This window comes from Patella vulgata, chromosome 3 (genome assembly GCF_932274485.2).
Source record: "Patella vulgata chromosome 3, xgPatVulg1.2, whole genome shotgun sequence".
Lineage (NCBI taxonomy): Eukaryota > Metazoa > Mollusca > Gastropoda > Patellidae > Patella > Patella vulgata.
Window position 1 is genome coordinate 48,716,194 of NC_065881.2, and position 26,276 is coordinate 48,742,469.

Consider the following 26,276-nt stretch of genomic DNA (forward strand, 5'->3'; position numbering starts at 1 on the left):
ATATTTTATGCTTAGACTAAGCATAGATAATCAGTTTAATTGCTTGATAGTATACTTTTAAAAAAAATAAATGTGCTATTAATTAATATGAGTCATCTATTTATTTGGGGATTTCGGTTGAGGACATCAGCCTCACTGCTAGCTTGTTTGACATATTAAGGTTGAAATGTTGACTTTTTATACAGGTCCAGTTATACATTCTTTTGTCACAGCATAAGCATATCTTTTTGACTGCAATGAATTTATAATATTCATGAACTCGTAAAGCTTACCGATATTTATTATTTAGGCCTCTAGTAATGCATATATAAGCACCTGAAATTCAACAGTGACACAATCTGAACAAATTACATAGTACATATAGATAGAGAAGCAGTGTTCCAGTATATTTAACTGAATCGAACAGGTTTATTGTGTATGGTACAAGATAACTATGTCTACATACTTGCCTAAGTACTAGCAAACTGTCCAACACGGATAATCCCAAAGCCTTCTTTCCACAAGAGAGAGAGAAATGGGGTTTAACGTCCACATGACACAAACTAGGTCATTTCGGGACTAACACATGGTTCAATTTTATTTCAATAATTCGCAGTGGGAGGAAACCGGAGGACCCCCAGAAAACCCACGAGTTGGACAGGCAACCCTAGTCCTTGTCACATACTGCTGGGGAATCAAAACCCCGCCAGTTGACTCAATGAAAGACTTTCTTTCCACAATGTGACAAGTCAAGTTTTGTTGCAACCCCATTAAACAAGACTAGCTCAATATGTTGTAATATTGAGCTAAAACATTCATACCAGTTAATCAATTTTTACATTAAATCCCACTTTTATCCTTTGGTAACTTATTAAGTGTGAGCTACTCCTTTATTAGTGGCAACTAATCTCTATTTACCAAACCATAATAATTATGGGGGCGGGGGGCTCTCTAAAATGTAGAGATATTATGCCTATTGATAGACGTGGACCCATTTCACAAAACATACATGAAATAGACCCACTTATTATCTAAGTCTTGCATGTTCTTTGTACATTGGGAACCAGGACAATAATTACAGTTGGATAGACAAAACTAAATATGGTACTATAATCAAGAACAGATATGTATTTTCTACACAAGTTTTTTATATTTACCATTAGTAAATAATTACATTCATGATATCACAGGTCTAATAGGTACTGGTCAAATCATTATAGCATTGAGTTCATCATTGAAAAAAACACAGCTCTAAAAACATACACAAAGATCTCAGAATCTGTCCTGTGCAGAGATCCATGTAAACCTTACCCTCTGAATCTGTACAATTCTTGCAAAATATTTTTAAAATTTCAGTTCCCATTTGTCAGACTGGCAGTATTCAGATAATAGTTAAAATAGAGTTACATCAATAATAATCCCAATCATCTACAAGAAACCATTTGAGGTGATTTTTGTGGATTGTTATAATCATAAGAGAAATCTTGGATGATTAAAAATGATGAATAGAAATTCTTGAAGATCCATGAAACGAGAGTTAAATAAACTTCCAATAGCTTATAACACATTTGTCAATAATAAATCTTTCAAAACTGAGTTCTGCATTAACTACACTTTTAGCTCAAAACTTTCAGTGTTTGGAATTCATCATCCACTGTCATGCAGGCTTTTTTCAAAATCCTTCGCGATTCTGTGACAAAATTAGAGTAATGAATATCTGGATGGATTTCTATCATTTCATCTATGGTATCAAAGGTGACTTTACGGCACTGCATGAGACCAAGATATCGTAGAGATGGACAGGCATCAGAGATATGTTGTACGCCATAATTAGTAATATCAACACACCAAGCTACGTCTAAATGTTCTACACATTGACCATATTCACCTACATATTCTAAAGCTGAAAATATACAATTAAGTAATGTTTAAACATATTGTCAGACAACAAATATACACCCATCCCTCAGCAATTTCTAAATAATAATATACCTAATAATAATATTAAATAATCATGTACATTTGTGGAGTGCCAAATCCATCCAAAAGCATTCTCAAAGCACAATGAGACAATAGTTATTGAAGTTGAACAGAAAGTCTAATTCTCATAGCATTATTGAAATAAGTGTGTCTTCAGCTGTGATTTGAAATTAGTCAAAAGTTTCACGGTTTCGGATTTTCAGAGATAAATCATTCCACAATTTAGGAGCAACTACCAAAATGTTTCAGTCTTGAGTTTGACTGTAGAACAACAAGAGTGTTCTGGTTATATATAAGATCTCAAGGACAGATTTGGTTGATGAAGTGTTAGTAGTTCTGATAAATAGCTGGGTGCAAGATTTCGTAGACACTGGTATGTGAGACAAAGGACCTTAAAGTTGATGCACGCCAGAATTGGGAACCAATGTAAGGATTTTAGAATAGGTGTTGTGTTAGATGATGTTTTGGTTCATGATATGATTCTGGCTGCTGTATTCTGTATTTTCTGTAGCTTGTAGACTTGTCTGATTAATTAAATGATGGCTTTTAAATTTCCAGGGTCAGGGGCTATAATTATGCATAAAATTGATTATTCAAGTCAATAGGTACATGTACATGTAGGTTTTTCTCAAAACTCAGTTTCTGTGTCAAGGGCAGTAACTACAAAAAAACCTTGTGGATGGCTCAGAACAAGCTGAACAATCCCAGCAAGTTTGGAAAAACAATCTAAAAAAACTCAGACATGAAGAAAATTTACAAAGTTTTTCCTACCTAAAATAGATAAAATCATCCAAGAATTAGTATTTCTCGCACACATACACATAAACAGCCATTACACTTAGTGACTTAGGTAATACACAATGTGTATTACAATACATACACATGGATTCCTGGCTTCAGTGGATCAATAAATAATTACCTTTATCAGTGAGGCGACAGGCTACACAAGATAGAATCCTCAATTTAGGACAGGATTTTACAATCATCTTTATACATTCATCATCAACTGCTCTGTTTAAAGACACATTTAACACTTCTAACTTTACACAATTTTCAACAACTTTAGTCAGTACTTTGGGACTGAGCTGAGTAACATTAGAAATATCTAACATTCTTAAATGTGGTAACTGAAAAAATATATATAGAATGTTAACCATTAGTAAATATATCAACTGTATGGGGTGCCATGCAAAAGGCAGTTGTGAATATATATTGTAGTTTTGTATTAGTTTATTAAAAGATTGGTTGCCAGGCAACGAAATATACACCCACAGCAGCTAAATCGTCTGGGTGGTCGCATATTCAATCTTTTGTAGGTAATTGGGGGCCTTTACAAGACAATTTCATTCAGATCAGATTATAATTTTTGTCGTTTGAGAGTTCACACGGTTCTACAAACTGAAACAAGGTCCTTAACTCTGGAAGTAATTTACAGATAATTTAGACAGGCTTTTTCTATGGGAAGACCAATCAGCTATTTATTCAGTGTTGTTGTTAGTCCTTATTTTTTAATTCATAGTCCTTTATTCTTATTTCTTCATTTGTTGTCATATTTCGACATTTGAAAACTAAAATCAATATTTGTTTTACAAATCAGAGATTTGTCAGATCAGATTTGTAAAATGTATTTTAATTGTATTTCAATATAAAATTGAGCAAGCATATATACAATAAGAAAAATCGCTGGATGACCACAACTCTAGTGAAACCACATGCATAGTATGGCTAATCTGGCCGAGCCTTCAAGAAAGAAAATAAATTGAAAGTGGTTTATTTTCATAAGGGTCTTTTATCTCTTCTAAATCATGTAATCATGAATGTGCCAGGGAATAAGTAATATATTGAAAGAAGGATAAAGAAATAAATACTTTTTGCTCATGCAATACACGATAACCCGTATTTTAAGTTTTAAAAAGGTAAGGTATTCCACAGAAAAGGAGAAGCATAGGAAAAGGAGCATTTACCATAGATGTGGATTGTGGAAGGATAAAAAGGTGTAAGCAGGTTGCTATTTAGAGATCGGAGTGTACGGGATGGAGTATATAAGGAATTTAAGGTAATCTTGCGAATTATCTGAATGTAATGTACTACATTACCCCTGTTTTACATGATCTACACTGGCTTCCTATATCACACCGTATCACTTTCAAAATACTTATACTTACTTCCTACATTAAATGTATCACTTTTAAAATACTTATACTTACTTCCTACATTAAATGTAGGAAGTAAGTATAAGTATTTTGAAAGTGATACGGTGTGATATAGGAAGCCAGTGTAGATCATGTAAAACAGGGGTAATGTGATTGGTAGGTTTAGTTCTGGTAATGATTCGTGCTGCTTTATTCTGAATTTTCTGGAGGAGAGACAACTTATTTGCAATAATATTACATAACAGGGATTTACGGCAGTCCAAACGAGATGTAACAAGAGTATTCACAAACATTTTACAGGTTTCAATGTCAATGAAGTTTCATATCCGGCCAATTTTGTACAGTTAAAAAATTTGTTGATTTACAGATTGACGATATATGGTTACCCATCTTCAATTTACTGTCAAAATAAACAATTAAATTTCTAACATTCTTAGCAGGAGACACTTCACAACTACCAACTTGAATTTTATGGATGGACAATTTTTCTAGTTTTTGATTTGATCAAATAATAAGCCCTTCAGTTTTATCATCATTTAGTTTTACTAATTTAAATGACGCATATAAATTTCATACAGATCGGCAGATAACTTTTAATAGTAAGTGCAGGGGGACTGCACCACACATACTTTACACAGAAACAAATACATGGACAAGACATCATACTCAGAAACCACAAATAAACAAACAAGTGAATGGGTCCAGGGGCTAGCCGTAAGCGTCCACTGCGCTGTACAGTCCTGTGCCTGTGGTGACACAGACTTCACTCAAATTTGAAAACAATCAGGAATACAGCCCAAAGAAACCATTGTGTAATGTCAGTACGAGTCATGATCTGCTATATGCTACAAGAAATACGAATGTGAGCATATTGTAATAAAATTCAACTATACAAGTAACCACATCAGTGAAATGTATAAAAAAGTAGTCTAAAACTGAATGCTCTAAATCAATCAAGAAACGTTCAGGTATTCAACGTAATCGAGGTATATTGAATACATTTAGGGCACATGTTCCACCTGTCACAAAAACAAACAAAACTGAAAAAAAGAGAAGAAAATAGGAAATGTAGACTGTCTCGAAAGACAGCTGTCTGCTGACTGAATGGTGTGACGTGAAAAAGCCATTATTTTGGCAATGATGTCATAACTTAGAAGGTAACAAATAATCACAATAAAAAGGGCGATAATTCAGATAAAATAACGTTAAAAGCTTAATAAACTTTAAGTTTTAGCGACTAATTGGAATTATTAAGTTATGTAATTGTACAATTTATAATATATAATACCCCACACAAGAAATGTTAGAGCGGTCACAAGGTGCAACAAAGTGAAACAAGGGCCATAACTCTAGAAGTAACTAACGGAAATTGCTGAAATTCAATAGGTTTCTTCATTTCACTAATTTTTAAAAATAATGCATATCGATTTCACAAAGATCGGAAGATAACTTTTGGCATTAGAGAGTTCACAAGATTCAACAAAGTAAAACAAGGGCAATAACTGTAGACGTAATTAACAGAATTTGCTGAAATCCAATAGGATTCTTCTTCTAAATGACACATATAAATTTCATACAGATCGGCAGATAACTTTTGATGTTAGAGCCTACACAATGTGCAACAAAGTGAAACAAGGGCCATAACTTTAGAAGTGAATAACAGAAATTATTGAAATTCAATAAGGGTTCTTCATCTCACTAATATAAACAACATATATCAATCTTAAAACAATCGGATCATAACTTTTGGAGTTCGAGTGTTCACAAGAAATTGTGGACGATGAACGGACCGAGTGTTCGCAAGAAATTGGGGACGACGGACCAACGGATCGACAGTTGGCAGACAAACAAATGGACGGGGGCGAATCAATGGCAATCTACGTCGACATTTCCATGTGGGTGTATAAAAATTAAGTTTCATCAATATCATACAATTAGATTACAAGTTATTGTGTTAAAAGTCTTGACCAATCAAACTGCAGAGAGCCAGACAAACAGAATTTAATAGTCCCCTACTTTCTTTGAAAGGCAAGAGACAAAATGATAGTGGTTCATAATTTAAAAATAGATCAGTATTTGTAGTGAATAATAAGTAATTTGATTATGACTATTGTACATTATACTTCCTTAAACTTATATATTGAAGGTCTACGTATGATAAAACAACTGTAAACTTACATGTAGTGTTGGATTCATTAAAATAAAGTTCATTTAAGTCACTACTCTCAGGCATAATCAATATAGTCAGTAAATAGAGGTAAGTATATGTACCAAAAACTTGGATTTCTTATTATTACATGTATTCATAAATTTAAATAATCTGATATATACTATTCAAAAAAAGTAGGGGATATTTGATTTTTAAGTGTTATTAAAGTCACCTAATGAAACTGACGAAGAAACAAATGACAAAATGAAATGAAGTTCACATTCATCGATTTATTCCAAATGATCGTTAGACTAAGTAAGGCACAGCCTGACCATTATAAGGGTAAAATGATACCCGGGGTCAAACAGTAAAGTTACCACAGCATCACAACCAAGTCAGTAACGGGTAAATCCTCCTCTGTTTGCCAAACAAGCATTGATCCGACGTGGCATACTCCTAATGAGACGTCTAAGGTCATTTTGGTCCAGATTGTCCCATTCCTGTTGCAACGCAGCAGCAAGTTCTTGGACATTGGCAGGACGTTGTTGACGTTGACGTAACCTCTGTCCAAGCATGTCCCAGACATGCTCGATGGGGGAGAGGTCGGGACTCAGTGCTGGCCAAGGTAATGTGGTGATATTCTGTTGTTGGAGGTAACCTGTAACGATCCTGGCCCTGTGACATCTTGCGTTGTCATCCTGGAAGATGAAACGGCGGCCATGACGTCGTGCGAACGGCACAACATGGACTGCCAAGATGTTGTCCCGGTAGTACTGGCCTGTAACACGCCCTGCAACAACATGTAAAGCCGTTTGTCCAGCAACAGTCATGCCTCCCCACACCATAACAGAACCACCCCCAAATCGATCATGTCTGATGACGTTAACGTCTTGGAAACGCTCGTTTCGACGACGCCACACCCTCCTACGTCTGTCCAAAAAATCAACAGTGAACCTTGACTCATCTGAAAACATCACATTGCTCCAGCGTCGATTATCCCAGTGTTGACGATCCCTACACCAACGACGTCTTGCCTGAATGTGATGATCTCTCAAACAAGGGATCACGCGAGGACGTCGGGCGCGAAGGTGACCCCTATGCAGTCGATTCCGAATAGTCTGGCCACTCACTCTCACACCAGTGTCTGTTTGAAGACGAGCGCTGATCTGATTTGCTGTGATGACACGATTTCTCAAGGCCAAGGTACGGATAAATAGACCTGAGCGTGGTCTGTCCTGTACAGATTGTGTATCACGGTATCTGGACCATAGCCTGCTTATGACAGACTGATGTTTCCACCCTGGAATTCAATGCCACAATGACTGTAACATTCAAAGTCAGAGTCATGCAAATCTTGGGTTGGACCCCCATGATGATCCCAAGCATCACCTGCATTCCATGCGGTAGCTATTGGTGCGTTTGGGCGTCACATGTAACTGGAAATGTTTCTTCTGTTAGGTTCTATAGTGACTTTTTTCGTAGTCATTTGCATATTTTAGTATTATGCCCCCAAAATCAAATATCCCCTACTTTTTTTGAATAGTATATGTATGTGTAAAAATATTAGTGAATTGTCCCATTAAATATTTAGGCTAGGGGCCAAGGCCCAAAACAGGGCTTAACTTAAATGGCGAGATACCCCTACCCGAGGTAGAACAAAACACTTTGGATATTTCTTGATAGAGTCACATCACTAGAACTCAAAACTGGTTCTTGGGCAAATTTTCAACATGGCCCAATATATTTTTTTGCACTTTTACCAATGGTTAGGGTTCTTTAACGATAATAGATTTGATGAGGGTAGGGATAGATTTTTGGTTCTTGTTCTTTTGTGCTGAACAAACTTGAAAATCATTTACTATCATCTGAAAGAGTAATGGGTGACCAGGTCATATTTTGGGTCAAAACTTTTAAATTTGCATATTCCGTAATTGTGAAGTAAATAGTGACGTCATTGCTATCATATCGTTATGAGAGTACCAATTAAAGGGTAATTTGTTAATTAAACTTCGAAATCCTTATTTTAAAAACACAGATTTTGAGTTTGAATAATCCATTGCAACGGATTAATATATTTATTATATTTAGACAGCAATAAAATATGGTTTATTCCATATAAAGGAACATAACTCAAACAGGAACTAAACTACATCAGGAACATAACAATAACATTAACTAGGTGTCACAGCTCCATTGCCCACGTTGGAAGAAAGTCATTTTTTCCCGATTTGTAACCCCTTTTCAACTTAACGTCATACGGTGGCTATTTAATATTTTGTAATAATTTTAAAATATTTTGGAAGCCGATATCCTGTTCTTTTGTTTGATATAATTTTTATATATGTGTTCATTTTATTAATTTCATAAACGTAAGTTGAAAAACGTTAATTTCCCGTGTTTTGACGTTACGCTGAAAAATTTTGTCACGTTTTTAAACGAGGGTACCCCACTTCAAGTGCTCGGCGGGCGCACTTATTATTAATATTATTTTTTCATTCTAATATCATTAGAAAAATAAATGAACGATCTTTCAATTGGTCGGGGGTGCTTTGTTGGCATTTCGAAATACCATGCATTTTTTGCAAGTTGAACGCTTCAATTCACGCAATCTTTTTTTTTGGCGATTTGTCAATATAGCACCCCCGACCGATTGAAAGTTCGTTTTATTGTCGTTTTGATGCTATTAAAATCAACAAAATCGGAGCATGGCAAGTGCGCCCGCCAAGCAATTGAAAATGGTATACAATGAGAAATTTTGTCAAAAATAAATCGCGTAGTTTAGCCTTGTTATGACGTCATTTCAACACCAAAACTAAAATGTATTCCATGTTCCTTAGACTCATATTCGCGGTAAATTACGTCGAAAGGCAACTCCGATGTTTATTTATGAAGTAAGCGTTATGTTATATGAATAAAGGACTTGCCTGAAAATAAATAAGGATAGTTAATTCCATTTTTTTTCACGCCTTTTGGCTTTGCTGGGTTGACTGTGTTTACATCACGTGACTCATATTCGCGCGCTTTTATAACCATGTGACAGGATATAAATATAAAATCGAATGGAAATTTCCTATCGGCGACCACACGTCTTTACTTTTAACACCAAACATTTTTCAAGAATTGAACAATTCCGTAAAATTGACGAATGTTTCAATGCTCTGAAATCATAAATTCGCTGTTCACTGAATTATTCAAGCCCAATTTTAAAGCATTTCTGTGCACACGAATGGAAATGAAACCGGAAAACATCCACACGGGTCTTGCTCTTGGTACTGACAGCAGGCGTGAGGAAGATAGTATAGGTACTACTGATAATTAGTACATCGATTTCTATCCACTTAAACGGATATTATACCCAAATATATAAAGTTGGACCAACTAGCTGAAATAATTTGAAAAATGGCTCAATTTCTGGATTTGCCGTTGGCGATTTGCAACATTTCGTTTGAGATGATGGAACCGACATAGATTATGAATTAGGTCAGTCATGTCAATACTAATTACTATTACTATCATCACTCAGTATTGATACGGATACCCAATTTTCGCAAAACGTTTTAGTTTTTACTAAATAATTTAGCATTATATAACAGTTGTCATACTAATTATTATAATTTTAATTCTTTTTTTTAGGAAAATATACTTAACACCTCGAGTATCACATATTTGTTGGCCAGTTAAACAATTGAATGAACCGACAAACCTAAGGCCTTAATTGGGCCTTGATTCGATATTTGTTTACATTGATTAAAATATACAAAAAAGGAAGCTGCTCAATGGGCTACATACCAATTTGAAGGAATAATATAAATATTCAAAAGTGAAGTAAAAACATAACAATTCTTTGAGTTAAATTGTAGCTTTTAGGCCTAGGCCTTTATAAACATGACTAGGCCTACCATAGCCTATCAGTAACTGAGTAACCTACTTTTACTCTTTAGTCTTTAGAGAATAATTTTTTATTGGTCAATGTTATCTTCTGAGTAGAAAATAATATGTAAAAGCAGAATTCTAACAATAATGTAAGCAAGGAATGCTGAGAACAATGATAATGCAACAAGAGTTGTCCGTTTTTTAAAATCATGTGGTTGCTATGACAACCATCCAAAATCCTTAATAATTCACTAAAATTTTACAATTCTTAATATTTTGTATTACATGGGCTATAAATATATGCTAAAAAGCTTTCTGCTACTGTACTAAAAATGTGGCGATCAATTGGTTTGTCATGGTAAACATCATTGAAAATGGAATAACATTGCCTTTTTTGGGGTGTTTGTTTTCGTTTTGATTGCTATAAAAACCAAATATTAAGTAATATACAAGAGTAAAGATAAGTAATTTTAAAAATTCACAAACATATTTACTTGTAAACAAAATTTCTCTTCAAGATCCTTATTCCTTTTATATTTTATTTATGTCTTAATAATGGCCAAAATGGACAACTAGCTACTGCAGAATGTTCTTCAAAAGGGAACCCCTTTCCAGCTCTTGGGAGAAGACATATAAATATTTTCATTTTATTTATTTTTTAAAATCTTGTCCAATAGCTTCTGTTTTTAAAATAATACAATTATCAATATTGATGTCATGATTATTGGAAAATAATGCTTTTCGGAAAAAAATAAATGTGGTTGCTATGGTAACAGCCAAAACTCCTTCATATTTTTCTCAAACTTACACAATCCATATCATTTAATATTACATGGGTTTCAAATATTTTAAACTTACTTTAAAATGTGGTGATGACCTTTTGGGTTATGGTAAGTAGCGTTGAAAATGGTCAAAAATTGCATTTTTTCCATTTTGGTTGCTATGACAACCAAAATTGATAATATATGGCGGATTGGAAATAAGTGATTTTAAAAATTCACAAACTTTTTGACATATTCCCATAATTTCACATGTGTATCTCCATTCCTTCTTATTTTATTAATGTCCCAAAAACACCCCAAAAATAGGCAATTGTGTGCCGCGGAAAATTGTTCAAAAATGAACATATATTCAGCTCTTGAGAGAAGGCATATATATATTTTTACTCTTTTTTTTTTCGTTAATCATACTTGATAGCTACTGATTTTAAAATGCATAACAACCAGGTTCAAAATTTCAGATATAACATGCACAAGACCATTTTTGATGAAAAAATTGACCAAAATCGCTCTGACAAAATGGAATTTTTGAGAAAACCTATGTATTTTGCAGTTACTGTGGAAATCGGTGTAATTATTACAAAAATGTGAAAATTGAAGCATAATTAGCCTTAAAGTTGTATTTCATGAATTTACATCTTCATTTTTAATAGGTTTGATATGAAATGAAATATGGCATCACAAAAAACACCAAAAATGGCTTTTTCAAAGTGTTGAAAAACCTTTCTTCCGCGAAAAGTCAAAAATCGCAACTTTGAGCCTCAATAAAAAAAAAAGTTTTCATCCGATTTTGAATCTGTAAAAAGTTTTGTGAGAAGAATGATGAGATCTACTTGGAAAGCTAATAAAATCAAATGTATAATCATAATCTCAAAATCACCTTTTCCACCTACATTAACATGGTACATTAAGACAACCATTCCACCCTTCAGTCAGGGCAGCGGCTGAACTTGAGTGAGTCCATAAACCGATCTTCATTCTCCTCTGCTTTTCTCCGCTCGCCTCAAGGTCTTATATACCTTTGTATTACAATACATTCTATTTAATCATTTCGTCAACTTCCGGTCCGTCTAAGATACGAATAGCCAAGTGATCACGCTTCAAGTTTGATTTGTAATTAATAACGCTGTAAAATGACCAATTTAATTACATTGAAAGGTGTATAATGATCAAATAAAGTCTTGTTGGCAATAAAAATGATGGGAGGTGTTAGAACTAGTGAGTATTGTGAGATGATAGCAGACGAAATGTTGTCAACAAGTCAAAACAAAATGTCACCTTCTTATTACTGTAATATATAGTCAAAGAGTTGTAAGAAGTTTTATTTTAATCCTTTCAAGTGCCTGTGATACAACACATGGCCTAAGGCCCCCCCGCTGTGTTTATGCAACCTTATAATATAACAAATAGTAGCATACTATGGGCCATGACGTCATCTTGGAATTGTGACGTGATATCTAAACGCGAAATCCCTCAATTGAGGCGCAATTGTCCAAGGAACCATCATGCCTAATTTTATATTAATTGTAGTACATAGATTGACAGAGCCTTTGACTTTTTTCGAAAAGCGCCACCTACAAGAACAACATGATCAGTAGCACTAAGGGACCAATTACTGGCCCTAAAATGATATTGTGTGTGCTATTTGCGATGTTTTTATTTAAATCACAGAATGTGCTGGAGAAAACTCACAAAATATAGCTTATCTGAAGCATTTTAACTGTTAAATAGTTGGATTTTACGCATAGAGTCGAGATCTATGATTTTTTAGGGTTGCTATGGAAACCAGGAAAAATAACTATTAGAGCCCGACTTTGAAAATTGCCCAAGAACTGATTTCATAATGTCGATAAAATTACCTTTCCAACTATACCAAATAACCTTTGTTCTACCATAGGTAGGGGTATCGGAAAAAATATGGGGTTAAACCGCTAGCCTAATTAGTAAGTTACCTACAGCTATATATGATGAAGGTTTGGCTACTTACCATTATTAGCTGACATATACTACTATCTGTTAAACTACATGATAACATATGTAAATAGAAGATATCTGGACAGTATTTTGTCAGCTCTATAACTCCTTGATCAGTTATCTAAAAACAGTAAACAGGTACACACAGAGTGTTAGCATATTGTCACATAAATATTGATAGAGAAATTGACCTTACATTAAAATTCTGTCATTTCAGGACTAACATGGAGCTGTATACCTCTATTTCAATAATCAAAAGTTCCAGAAAAACCCCATCAAATGACATACAATTACAAGTCCTGCATTAAACCCTTGACTTAGTGACAAACCCTAAGCATAGCAGTCCACATGTTTCTACACAAGGCAACACTTGATACAACAACGAACCAATCACTATCATTACCTTATCACACTGTTCTATACGTAATTGTTGAAGTAATGGACAGCCCCTGGCTACTTCAACTATACCAGTATTCTTTACATTACTACATTGTCCCAAATATAGTACCATCAATTTGGAACAGCCTTTACCAACCTATAATGACAAAATAAATTACCATAATTGGGTACATAAATTTCATTTTCTTCTGATTTCAAATAGAATATGAAAAGAACGTTCCTTAATTTTTCTGTCTGTGACATTCAATTTAAATCAATTTAATACAAAAAATTCCTGATCTGAAAATTGTCATACGTAATATGTATTCATTTCTTTCTAACTTTAAAAGCAGGATATTCAAAAAAAAAGATTTCAACAAAAAATGAAATAAAAATGTTCCGTTAACTTACAGCTATAATGGTCTCATTTAAAACATTAGAACAGATATCAAGATCTAGGTGAACAAGATTGTGACAAAAATTACCAATTGATATAAAGGCTTCAGCAGGCATATCAAAACATCTGGAAAAATAAAATTATTATTTTCTAATCAGAGCGGCACATACATGTACCCATCAACTTCCCTCCCACTAATACATCATTTCATTTTTCAGTGAACTGCAGTGTTCTATCATTCAGTGCACCAGAGAACCTGTGTACACATATGTACATGTCTGTGGAGATAAATTTAAATCTTAAACTCTGCAGTTGATAATAACCTGTATTCTACATGTAAATGCATAACTTGACTTATTATGCATTACAAAAACACAACTATGAATCAATTTAAATTCTGTATTCAATAAAATTATCTAAAGCCTGGTTTCCAACTGACTACTTTGAAACTTTTGAATAAATGCTATGTTTTCATATACATGTACGAGGGCTCGCATCTCTCATGAGAGGATTTAGCACAAGATCGCCAGCGATTGGATGATGTCCTTCCTTTTCCACAGTAAAGAAGTGGACTGTGGAATTTAAGCATGGCAGAAAGAGCCTTGACGATGACCCGCTCCTGCAAGGGCACCAACGCTAACCATTCCACAAAACATTACCTGGGTGATGACATGGTGATGGCTGATCGATGATTAACCACTTGACATATTGCCAGTGTTGTGGGCATCTCTCATGAGAGGGTTGAGCACACTATCACCAAGTTAGGAAACACAATAGTATCTGCAAAATGGTTGGTAAAGCCCTTGAATGTGGATCAGAAACATGTCAGATTCCTGACATCATGTGACAATCTGCGCCGTTTAAAGCAGAATCTGACTCAGGTATTTAAAATAGATTTGAAGGTACGAGAAAAGAAAACTGATAGTTACCTTGACAGTTTTAATTCTCGTAAATTTGGGCTTCTTTGCAAACATGTAGTAACTGTATCTGGACTAGACTGTAAATGTCCACCACTAGATGATAAATTTATACCCAATATATTATCACTTATACCAGTCAACTTTAAGAATATATCATCTGTTAATCTCTTTTGTTCCTGTAGATTTACATATCTCCACAACGCTGGGTCCATAACTGATGTGTACCAGTATCTACACACACGACTAGCACGACATAATAAGTCATAAAGAGGGAGATAACTGAACACATGTACCAAAACTGGTATGGGCAATATATTATTATAATTCTTAGAATCTGAATCAATCTGTACATCTATTTGAAGACCACTGTCTGTGCTGGTAGTAAATGATTTCATATTTGCTAGAAGTGTTTGTTTTGATCGAAATAATGAATTTGATTTTGATGATGTTGGACGAGCTGTCTTTTCGACTATGTAATGATTAGATCGCTTTCCAGAGTTTATAGGAGCGGTCCTAGAAATTTTTCGAGATCGGAAGTAATCCAAAAAGCGATTTGGATGGTGAGACATGGGATTCCCATTCGAGTGATTCACATTTAAACCATCAAATCCACCTCTGTTTCGTGAATATCGTCCATGGTGTGCACTATTATTAACCTTTTTCATGGCCAATATGGATCCCGTAGATGTGGTGTTTATATTTGAGATGACTTTACTATTTGTACAATATGGTTTGGTTGCATTACTACTATAAGCCATCTGGGTTTCTTGATTATTAATACCAATAATTTCTGCAGTACATGTATCTAATGTAGGCCTACTTGAGTGTTGCTGTTTATCACATTCTGGCTCACTATCTTCAGCCTCATCTAAATGTAATACACAAGAGGAAGCTTCAGATTTTTTGGGTGGACGAAAATTATCTTCTTCCATCCTTTGACCAATTGCAGGAATATCAAATATTTTACCACCAAATTCACAAGAGTTTATGTTTGAATTTGATGGATCATTTTGTTCCAATGGTCCATTAGGATTAATTTCTTTTTTCTCTTCAAACATGACACATGCTGTATCAACCATAACATTGGTATGGTTAGTAAGATTCTGTGTATTCTCCATGGCATCAGAACATATGTTTGTAGATACGGTTGGTATATTTTCCTCATTAAGCAGAGAGTTGGTTACCTCAAAATTGTCCATTTTACATCAGTTACATAATATAAAACCTATTTTTTTCTTTCGTTCTCAGATCACCATCACATTCTAGACCCTTCTCCTAAATTTCACTGACTGTCAGACTGTTAAAGAAAATAAACATTTGTAATATTACCAAACCATATATATAGTAATTGATTAATAAACTTATCCTTAAAGACCACATAAGATGAAAAATCTTTATTGCGTGTACTTAAAGCCAATGGTTACTACATCTATTCTATGGCAAGTTCAAACCAATCTCATTAAAATTAATTCAGCTATCAAGCAATTAGCGCATTTATCAGTAATTTGGATAACCATGTAATACTTGATATCCCAAACTATTCTCTATAAGTACAGAAATACAAATGATGCCAGTCATTTGTCGATATATTCATTATTAGCTATATATAATAATAATAATAAGCATTTCGATACACAAAGAACAACTTTTATCGTAACTCCATTTGAAATTCACAGCGAATATGGAATTTTCCGATGACTATGCATAACAATAGATCGCCCTCATTCCTCAGCCAATCAACCCCGGGAATCTTATTAAGATGTACGGTTCCATGCATACTACGGGTGTAGTAACTGAGGTTAAATTTTGGCACGAAAATTGCATGGGATTCATGGACAGGAATATCAAATACATGTTATCATACGTGGAATTCCTGATGCCGTTTGGTGAGTGATTAAACTGATACATTTTGCATGACCACATCTATTTACTCCTGTACTGTTTAACTCGGGGAAATTAGAATAACAATACTCTTCTGACAGAAATGTATCTAGAATCGTTTGGACTGCACACGATAGTAGAGGGACTCTATCAAAAAGTCACTTTAAAACACAGTTTTAAAATCGCTGTCGTGAGAAGAGAGGGTGGGACATTATAAAACAAATTCTAAATTGGATCTTAAATTAAAATAAATTACAAAACAAATTATTTCGTAGTCAGTTGTTTTATTTAACTAGGGGATTAAGGAATCAGTCAGGCGTTAATGAATACACACACTGGCCGTATATAGGTAATTAAGGAATAAACATTCCGAATATGCATTTTAATCAGATTGATGTTAACTTGCCTTAAAGTGCAAATAGTAACCATTGGCTACACGTACCGAAAAGTTTCCTTGTCCATCTTATGTGCCCCTTAATAAAATAATAAATATTATATGAAATTGCCCACTCTCTAAATATGAGGAATTGAAAATCATGCAACATTTGGCATAGGATCTTCAACAAATTATAAAAACCCGATAATGGTCAAAACGGACCTAAAATTCACAAAACGACTCAAGTATATTATGGTCAAAATGTATCTTAACATACATCACTAGATTTTGGGCTGTTTTGGTTTATGGCTGCTTTGTCTACACACATGCACTGGTATAACTTTGGGGTGTTAGACTATATAATGAAGCGGAGGCTCTTAATACTTATAAAGATGTTCAACCCAATTCATTTATATCCAAAATGAGTTTTAACTCATGTTCATACTACAAAATAAACAGTTTAGTAAAAACAGTTTCAGGTCTATATGTATGGAGCCGAATCGTTGCCATATTAAGAGAAAATATAATAGTTAAAATTGACAAATCATCATTGTCAAAAAGGTACAAATTGCCATTTTCAAGATTTTTTACTTGTAAATATTACATAACACAAAATCACTATATTAGTATCAAAACAAACCAAAAAATCTAGTTATGTTTTTTCACTTTCTACTTTTTGCCCTTCCAAATTCACTGTAACTTTTTCATCTTTGCATTTTCAACTATCAGAATTTCTCCATTTTATTTTCCACCACCAAATTTTCTTCAATCGAACAGACAGAGGACTAGTTCCGAGTTCAGCCGAAGTTGGCGTTATAATATTAGACGTCAGTATTTATCGTGCCGGCTAAAATTACTGCTCCATTGGGTTATTCATAACTCTTAAGAATTGTCCGATTTTATTTATTATTTTTTGGAGAAAAAAAAATGAAATAAAAGTCATTGTCATGTCGAACAACTATTTGTTTAATGACTTATATCATCGAACCTTGAGGTTGGCTCATTGTCTTAATAGATCGTATGAATCTTTGACAGCACATCGACATGGATGTGAGCGAATTCCTGGCATTATATCTGAAAGAGGTGTCTGGCTGCCTTAATCAATTACAAAAAGCTTTACAATTATTAGACGATGCAATAAATTGCAAACAAGGCAATAAGGACATGGTAGAGAGTATCATGTTTCGTCAGGAAGAGTTGATCTGCCAAAGTTATTTATTCCACAAGAACAGTTACAATATTTAGTTGATAAAGATCTGTAATTTGTGGAAAATAAAATAATTAAAAAATAAAATATCCCTGAAAAGAGGTATGAAATATTGTTATCACTGGGTCGGTTTCCCAGAATATTTCAATTTACCTTCTCAATCGATCATGATAAGCTACGGTAGTTGTGATCGCAACACATGCAACACAGCCTATACCTGTCCACTTTCAATATTAAAATCTAATAGATTATGTATTTGTCATCAAACATGAAAGTAAAGACATAAATTATTTGTTCTTTTCACATTGACTGGGGTTAAATAATGCAAAACTAGAAACAAAATTTATACAACTAGAAAAAAAAGTTATATTAATTAAAATACAAGTCGGGCCTACTTAGGCCTATATACGCCTCTCCGACAAGACTCAAGAGTTAAAAAAGCAACATGGTTGGATGGTATCATGTTATTAATTTGAATTTTATACTTTTGCAAAGTGGAATTTTTTAAAACAAGTACCCGGTAGCCAATATATAGGCCTAATAAGTATTATGTGGTCTCCAATAAATATACAGATGTGACGTCATCTTTTCATGTTCGTGTACTAGTACTTCAAGGGTTTGTATTGTGTAATTGTTTATGTGTGATGCTGTCCTCATGCTCTTATTATTCACTCAGCTAACCGAAGAACTCTGGATGCATTAGCTGCTTATATCAACGTAGATTTATGACATTGTGTGCCCATAGTCCCTATAAGGGAGCATTAATTTTAGTCCAGACGATAAAAACAGGTGAGTTATGGCGTCAACTTCGGCCGATCTCAAAAACACACCCCTTTCCTTATACGGTCAGTTAGATTGGAGAAATTTTGATAGTCGAAAATACAATGGAGAAAATACTATAGTTGAAAATGCAAAAATGAAAAATTTACAGGGAATTTGTAATGGCGAATAGTAGAGAGGGAAAAAACATAACTATATTTTTACATTCTTAATTTTTCTTGAGCAATTTTTGTTTTGATACTCATATAGTGATTTTCATGATGTTAAATATCAATTAAAAAGTGTTATGTTATATTTACAAGTGAAAAATCTCGAAAATGGCCATTTTTACCATTCTGACTATGATAATTTTGCAATTTTATTTTAACCATGATATTTTCTCTTAATATGGCAATGATTTGGCTCCATATATATGTGTCAAATCAGCTTTTTCTGATTAGAGAAAGACTTTAAGACGGAATGGTTTGATATTTTCTGAATTTTTGATTTGGGTGAATGCTAGGAGATGGGTTGCCAGGAAACAAAACATTCGCCCACAGCAGCTAAGTCGTCCGGGCAGTCCACAGGGGGAGCGGGGTCGCATATTTTTTCTTTTGTTGATAATGAAACATTTACAATGTCAATACACTAAAATCTAATTAAGAGTTACAACTCATTAGGTAATTATCAGAAAATCATTAGAATTTGTTTGGTCCATGATAACGTTTAGTATACAAAACATTTAATATTATAGATTTAGCTGTTCAAGTTATCAAAAATCATTGAAAATTAATATACAGTTTTACTTGTTTGTCTCAAGACCTTAAACTCTGTGTAGGCTACCATATCAATTTTAAAATCAATGGAATAACTTTTACCTGTAGCACATCCCCCCGATTTTTTGAGGTAATCAAGGGACATAAATCAATAGGCCTCTTTGTCGCATAAACGTAAACACAGTGTATTAATTTAGGGCCCTAGAACTTCCACAAGATTTTTCAAAGTGATTAAGGGTCATAACTCTGGCAGTAATTACCAAAAATTGTTGGAAATCAATAGGAGAGAGAGATAGAAATGGGGTTTAACGTTCACTCGACACAAACTAGGTCATTTCGGGACTAACATAATATGGTTTAATTTTATTTCAATAATTCACTTGCGCATAGGGGTCTTTAGCAGTGGGAGGAAACCGGAGGACCCAGAGAAAACCCATGAGGTTGGACAGGCGGGAAATCAATAGGATTCTTTGTCTCACTGTGTTTGAATTTAAATTCAATCCGATATTAACTTGAGCCTCTACAGCATCCACAAGTAATAGTGGACACCGGGGGCAACAGCAATATACGAACACACCTTTCAATGTGGGCATATAAAAATCTTTTCCTTTGAGTATGATTAGGAATAGGATTTCCAGTCCACATTATTTTAAATTGTTTTTTTTTTTTCATTTATTGCCTCGGGTCACATTTCTCAAATGATATCAAGACTACCGAAAGACTTATTTCTAAAATCTATTATTACTATTATTATTGTGAAGATTTATCTTATCTAGGCCCTACACACAGCTTGAGCTTAATATCATCCAGTCTTCGACATTGAAAATACAAATTTTTTGTCAATTTAAATTCAACATTAATGTTGTGATCTTCCCAGGAAAAGATGGGCTTCTGATATCCGATATTTAAGATAAAATAAACATTCTACCATTGGTACACGAATTGTGCACCATAATGCATTTCAGCGCCATTTGTAACAAGGAAGTCTACTCTAAGAACGAGGCTAGACATATTCCACAAGTCATGTCAAACGGTGATGCTATATTCTTATATGGAGAGCATGCGCAATAAATACTATTGGTGTAGACTGGAATAACCAGACGCTAGAGATTGCCATTCGATTGAGACCTCTGGCGTATTTCGCCGAACACGCTGATTAGAAATAGTAAAAACAGAAACGATTGAATGTAAATCAGTTTATATACATTCATATTACATTATTATATGCGTTGCGACCCATTTATGTCAATTTCTTGGTCCCAATTATTAGCGATTTAGCTCCTTTAAATTAAATTTCGAAAATTAGCTTTAATAATTTTTATAGGCCTAAAAACAAAAACATTTATTAAACAAGTAGATCTATAATTTATAAACTAACTACCGGTGTGCATAATGGTACTCAAAGGTGTAAAACAATTTACGTCATAATTTTTCCTCCTGATCATCTGATATAGCTGTTCCCTTTTTCTAGTTTATTTATAAATGTACTTTTGGTGGAATCGGGTTGCTGCCTCCTGCCCTGATGACCTGGAATTTGGATTTTTAGACCAAAAAGTTTAATTCTTTTTCCTTGAAAAACATATTACCCCGGCTTTGCCATATTTAAAATTAGATGGTATATATTTTCAATCAACCTGCTGACTGTCAACATAATATAACAAAAAATAGTATATCTGAAGAGGTGTTTAACAACTGAACTGTAATTTCCTTAGTCTTGTGGTAAGCCATTTTTTGTCAATAGTGTGAACTGACGTCATTTCTTTAGGAGCGCAGTTATTCGTGACGTAGTCACTCGATCTAAGCGGAAGTATTTGTGACGATTGGAAGAGTTGTGAGAAAAATATGTTTTTATTTGGACCTAACAAACGATATCTGTACAAATTATTTCCTTTCCACAGTATTGTAGTTGAAGTTTATAACTGTAAGTAGCTCATTATTTGCTGCAAAGATAAAATCATGCCCATCTAATTATAATAAAATCGCCTTACTTCAATACTTGCAAAGGAGATCGAGGGCAAGTGATTCTTTATATTTTTTGGCAGGTCTTTAGTTGTATACTAAGCTCTACAAAGGCTATACAAAGTCTCATTAAAGGACCTAAGTCCGTAACTCAAAATCCTCCAAAATCTTCGACATCGAAAACACGAATTATTGGTCAATTTAAATCAACATTGATGATGTAAACTTACCGGGAAAAGATGAGCTTCTGATATCCGATATTAAGATATTTAAGATAAAATAATTTTTTTAACATTAATGCACTTCAGCCCCAGTTGTATTGAGAGACTCGAGGGACGGGGCTAGACACATTGCACCAAATCAAATGGAGTTATGTAGACTAGAATAACTAGACGCTAGAAATTTGCACTCGATTGAGATTGCTGACTTATTTCGCAGAACATAACTGATTTGAGATTGGAGTAAAAACGGAAACCATTAAATGTAAATCAGTTTATATACATTCATATTACAGTATTATATGCGTTGCGACCCACTTTTGTGAATTTCTAGGTCCCAAATGTTAGCGATTTAGCTCCTTTAAAAAAAAAGCCGTGGGTAGGGCCTATCTTATTTCTTAGAATTGACTGCTCCATATCACAAGTTACAAAGACCCTCTAAATTGTACTACATGTACATATTGTATATTATATGATTTATAATTAAAAATATTATATTTTGTATAGGCTATTATTATAGGCTATTTATAATTATTGTTGTTGACATTGTACTAAAAACTAGCAATTATGTTATATAATATCCACAGCCAGGGGAATTTCTTTGTTAAGCAGCTCGCAAATAGCTTATTCCAGTGGCCAGAGGTGTATATTCCAGTGGCCAGAGGTATATATTTTGCCGAGGGATCACGTGGCTAAGTGGGTAAGACACTGGCTCGCTAGCCTGGAGGTCGGGTGTTCGATCCCTGCATTGGCCGAGAAAGTGCATTCAGATTTTCCGGCGTGGTTTCCCCTTGTCAGTGATGCAGGATGGAGGGCCGGACAAGGACAGCTGTCTAGTCGTTGGGATGGGGCGAAATACCGAGGTCCTGTGTCCACATTGGCGTGCACGTAAAAGATCCATTTGCAGTTGGAATTCGATATAAGAGTAGGCTGTAGCGCCGCTGCCCGGCAAAATTTCCCTCATAGCACACTGTATGGCGTACGCCCGTCTTCATTAGCCCAGGTAAGGAACAGAACAGTAGGGCGTTAAACCTCATTTCATTTCATTTTGTATATTTCGCCCAAAAAAATTTTACGCGGAAAATAGGCTACTCACGTAATGAAAGATGTCATTTGATAAATTGCATTATAAATGCATGCATGTCTTATGATGATTCATATTCAATTATCATTGAACAACAATAAAACTCACTGACAATAGTGACAAACAAAAAGGGTCCAGTTATACAATATCAAAGGAGGGGGGGGGGGAGATAGCCAATGTAAAAAAGTAAAATCTTTGAAAAAATTAGCGGCAAGTGTAATAGTAAAAAAATTTGACAAAAGATAGCCAAGTAAAAAAGTAAAATGCTTGAAAAAAGATAGAAAACTAATATAAAATATAACATTTCAGGAGTTAACAGTGTCCTGATTCTGTTTGTTTCTTCAGATGGAATAGAAAGAACTAATAAAAGCGCAGTAAAAGACTTGATTTTACAATTAGGGCATGTAATTGTGGACATGGGTACTAATAATTGGAAACAGCAATTAGCACCATATTTTTTATGATTGTCTGATTTAGGGTTTGAAATAGGAAATTTAAGGCATTGTAAAAATTCAAGTGAACCTTTTGTAATAATAATAATAATAGTTTATTCACAACTAGTTGAAGTACAAGCATGAGTATGGAAATTACAACAAACATTGGTAGTATCATTATCATTTCCTTCTTTGATTGGCATTTAGTAATTGAACTTATTATTTATTAATACAAGGTACAGTTTTATGGATACACAATTACTGAGTTTGATACTAAGCGACGTTTCAACGAGGATACTCTGGTCTTTATCATTTGCTTGGTAAAGACCAGAGTATCCTCTTTGAAACGTCGCTTAGTATCAAACCCAGTAATTGTGTATCCATAAAATTGTACCTTGTGTTATTATCATTTCCCTTGACATATTTAATGTCAATAAACTCATTTGTAGCCATATTATATGTTTGATTTAAAATTTCCTAGTTACTAATTTAAATAATCATTCTGCTTATTGAAAATATTAATAACAAAATTTAATATTGATAATATGTATTTACAGTATATAATTTTTATAATACAATGTATACATACAGTACATGGCAGTGAGCACTGAGTATCACAAAAAATGGGAAAGAAATGATGACTGAAATATTTTGGGTCAGCCATAATGTAATCTCTACTATTGATACTATTGAATTCAATATAAAATGTCCTTTATTCTCCATATAATGGCACCTACAAATTTGTAATGTGAGTAACATTGTAAATACATATGTAAAAATGAAATGAAATGGGGTTTAACCTCCTACTGTTCTGCTCCAAACTGGGCTAATGAAGTGTGCTATGAGGGAAATTTTGCCCGGACAGCGACACTGCGGCCTACTCTTATATCGAATTCCAACTGTCAAGGGATCTTTTATGTGCACACCAATGTGTACACGGGACATTGGTTTTTCGTCTCATCTGAACGAATAGACAGTTGTCTTTGTCAGGCCCTCCGTCCTGCATCAATGACAAGGAGGAACCACACTGGAAAATCGGGATGCACTTTCTCGGTAAATGGCATGCAATGATCGAACACCCAACCTCCAGGCTATTGAGCCAGCATCTTACCCACTTAGCCATCGTGATCCCTACATATGTAGAGTAACGGTGATTAGTACAGATTACCTGTATATATTTAAGTATCGTAAAATAGTCTTTATTTAATAAATCTGTATAATCTGTTTTCATTTGAATTATTTAATATTTATATATCTTTGATCATTCAGTAAATAAAATTGATATTTTTACAAATTTTACAACTGACTTATTAATACTAGAAAAAATAAGTTGATAAAATGAATTTTGATTTTAACATTTTCGAATCTACTGTTGACAGGTAGCCCTTTGGGTAATATTTGTGTTATTTTATGATATATATATAACATCTTTTTTCTCTGGCCTATTTCCCCACAACATCACAAAATACCTTTTAAATCTGCTCCAGTAATTTCTTCTACTTCACCTAGACATACCCGTAACTGATATTCATAGTATACTCTACTACCAGCAATAACCATTCATATATATGTAATTACTGGAAGGTTTAAGTTCCCACAAAAGTATTCTTAAAACAATTTTTTAAATTATCTTTTGTTAATAGATGAGGCACGGATAAATTATCTTTTAGACCGTGAAATCTACAAATATCGGGAATAGCCTTACATTGTGAAAACTGAAAAGTCATTTCTAATACAGTGGACTCTGTCACATCCGACATCGTGTGGGATCGTTACAATAATTCGGATCACACAGCGTTTCGGAATACCGAGCTTTCTCCAAAACCGGAAATACTGTAACTTCGAAAACCGGAAGTATTTTTATATTGTAGCTTCGAATCACCAGAATGCTATTCCCTTTATAAATGATAAACTTTTCTGTACTTTCAAAATTTTATTATATTAAATAATTAACAATAACAATGCATGCGTACAATACATTATATTCATAAAATCGTTTACATGTAATATCAATGCATGCGTACAATATATTTATAAATATCAATGCATGTAATCGTTTAAAGTAGTTTGCTTAGTTAAGATTACCGGAAGCATATCGTAAGGCGGAGTCCTGGGCAACATCTTCTAACAAATGAATTGTTGCGAATAGGTCAAGTCTGTCGTTAGTATATTCTTCATCGTCCCCGTCTTCAGTCAATTGTCATTTATAATCTGTCGTTCTATGTCCAGTTTTTCAAGCCAATCAAAGTAAACGGCACCTGTCATCCACCTACCGACCAATTGACTGGCAGGTAGATCTTGTCCACTCCCTTAAAACAACTCAGGTTCACTGCTTTACCGATCAAAGTAATCAACACAGTTTTAATCTCACCGATAATTGATTGGTGATTACTTGTTAATCTTTTCTGACTTCACACCCATTGAGTTTTAATCTCACCGATAATTGGATGCTTCACACCCACCGTTTGAAGTACATGTACGGATTATACGGTGTCGATTCAATGGAAATTATGTGACGGGACGGCTGATTGATTTCGGAATCTGGAACATACAGAATTCGGATTTACCAGCGATTTTTTGGCTGAAGTAATAAGGAAATAAATCGGGACATGAAAATCATACCGGATGTCACAGCCATCCGGAGTGATCAGAGATCGGATGTGACAGAGTCCACTGTACATGGATATTCTAAGGTATTTCCCTAGCAGCTTTGACAAATTTGTAACAATGCAAGACATTTTCTTTGATTAACCTTTTCCCAAAGAAACCACTTCACTCACACAACCCCCAATCATCTACTGGACTTTTTACATGGGAAGTAGCAGAAAATTTAAACAGGCATTATATAAATCTGTCTTTTGCAATAAATTATTAATGAGGGATTTAATAACACAACAAGACCATAATCAACTCTCGATGCCATCGTATGACTCTGATTTTGAGTAGATAAGATATTTAATTTAAAAATGGAGAAATGAGGCTAAGACTCGAATGACCAGT

General features: G+C 34.1%; 1 protein-coding gene across 5 annotated transcripts; it reads right to left on the bottom strand.

Annotated features, from left to right (window-relative positions):
• Positions 1-262: 262 nt before the first annotated feature.
• On the bottom strand, positions 263-21,334 carry LOC126814928 (F-box/LRR-repeat protein 17). Of its 5 annotated transcripts, none has more exons than XM_050540386.1 (7): positions 21,280-21,334; positions 14,592-15,879; positions 13,677-13,788; positions 13,291-13,422; positions 12,901-13,008; positions 2,879-3,086; positions 263-1,882 (listed from the first exon to the last, which is right to left on the bottom strand). In XM_050540386.1, the coding sequence occupies exons 2-7, from the start codon at positions 15,779-15,781 to the stop codon at positions 1,596-1,598; spliced, it is 2,037 nt and encodes a 678-aa protein (XP_050396343.1). In that variant the 5' UTR covers positions 15,782-15,879; positions 21,280-21,334; the 3' UTR covers positions 263-1,595. The 5 variants fall into 5 exon arrangements, with proteins under 5 accessions (XP_050396343.1, XP_050396341.1, XP_055955781.1 ...); XM_050540384.1 differs by having other exon boundaries at positions 21,216-21,328; XM_056099806.1 differs by having other exon boundaries at positions 21,003-21,328.
• Between the last annotated feature and the right edge of the window lie 4,942 nt (positions 21,335-26,276).

Excerpts from the sequence above, each read along its gene's own strand:
- LOC126814928 (XM_050540386.1), bottom strand. The coding sequence starts at position 15,781 with ATGGACAATTTTGAGGTAACCAACTCTCTGCTTAATGAGGAAAATATA. Across the intron at positions 13,009-13,290 it reads GTATAGAACAGTGTGATAAG|ATAACTGATCAAGGAGTTAT; the intron begins GTAATGATAGTG and ends TACTGTTTTTAG. Across the intron at positions 3,087-12,900 it reads GTATATGTCAGCTAATAATG|TTACCACATTTAAGAATGTT; the intron begins GTAAGTAGCCAA and ends ATATTTTTTCAG.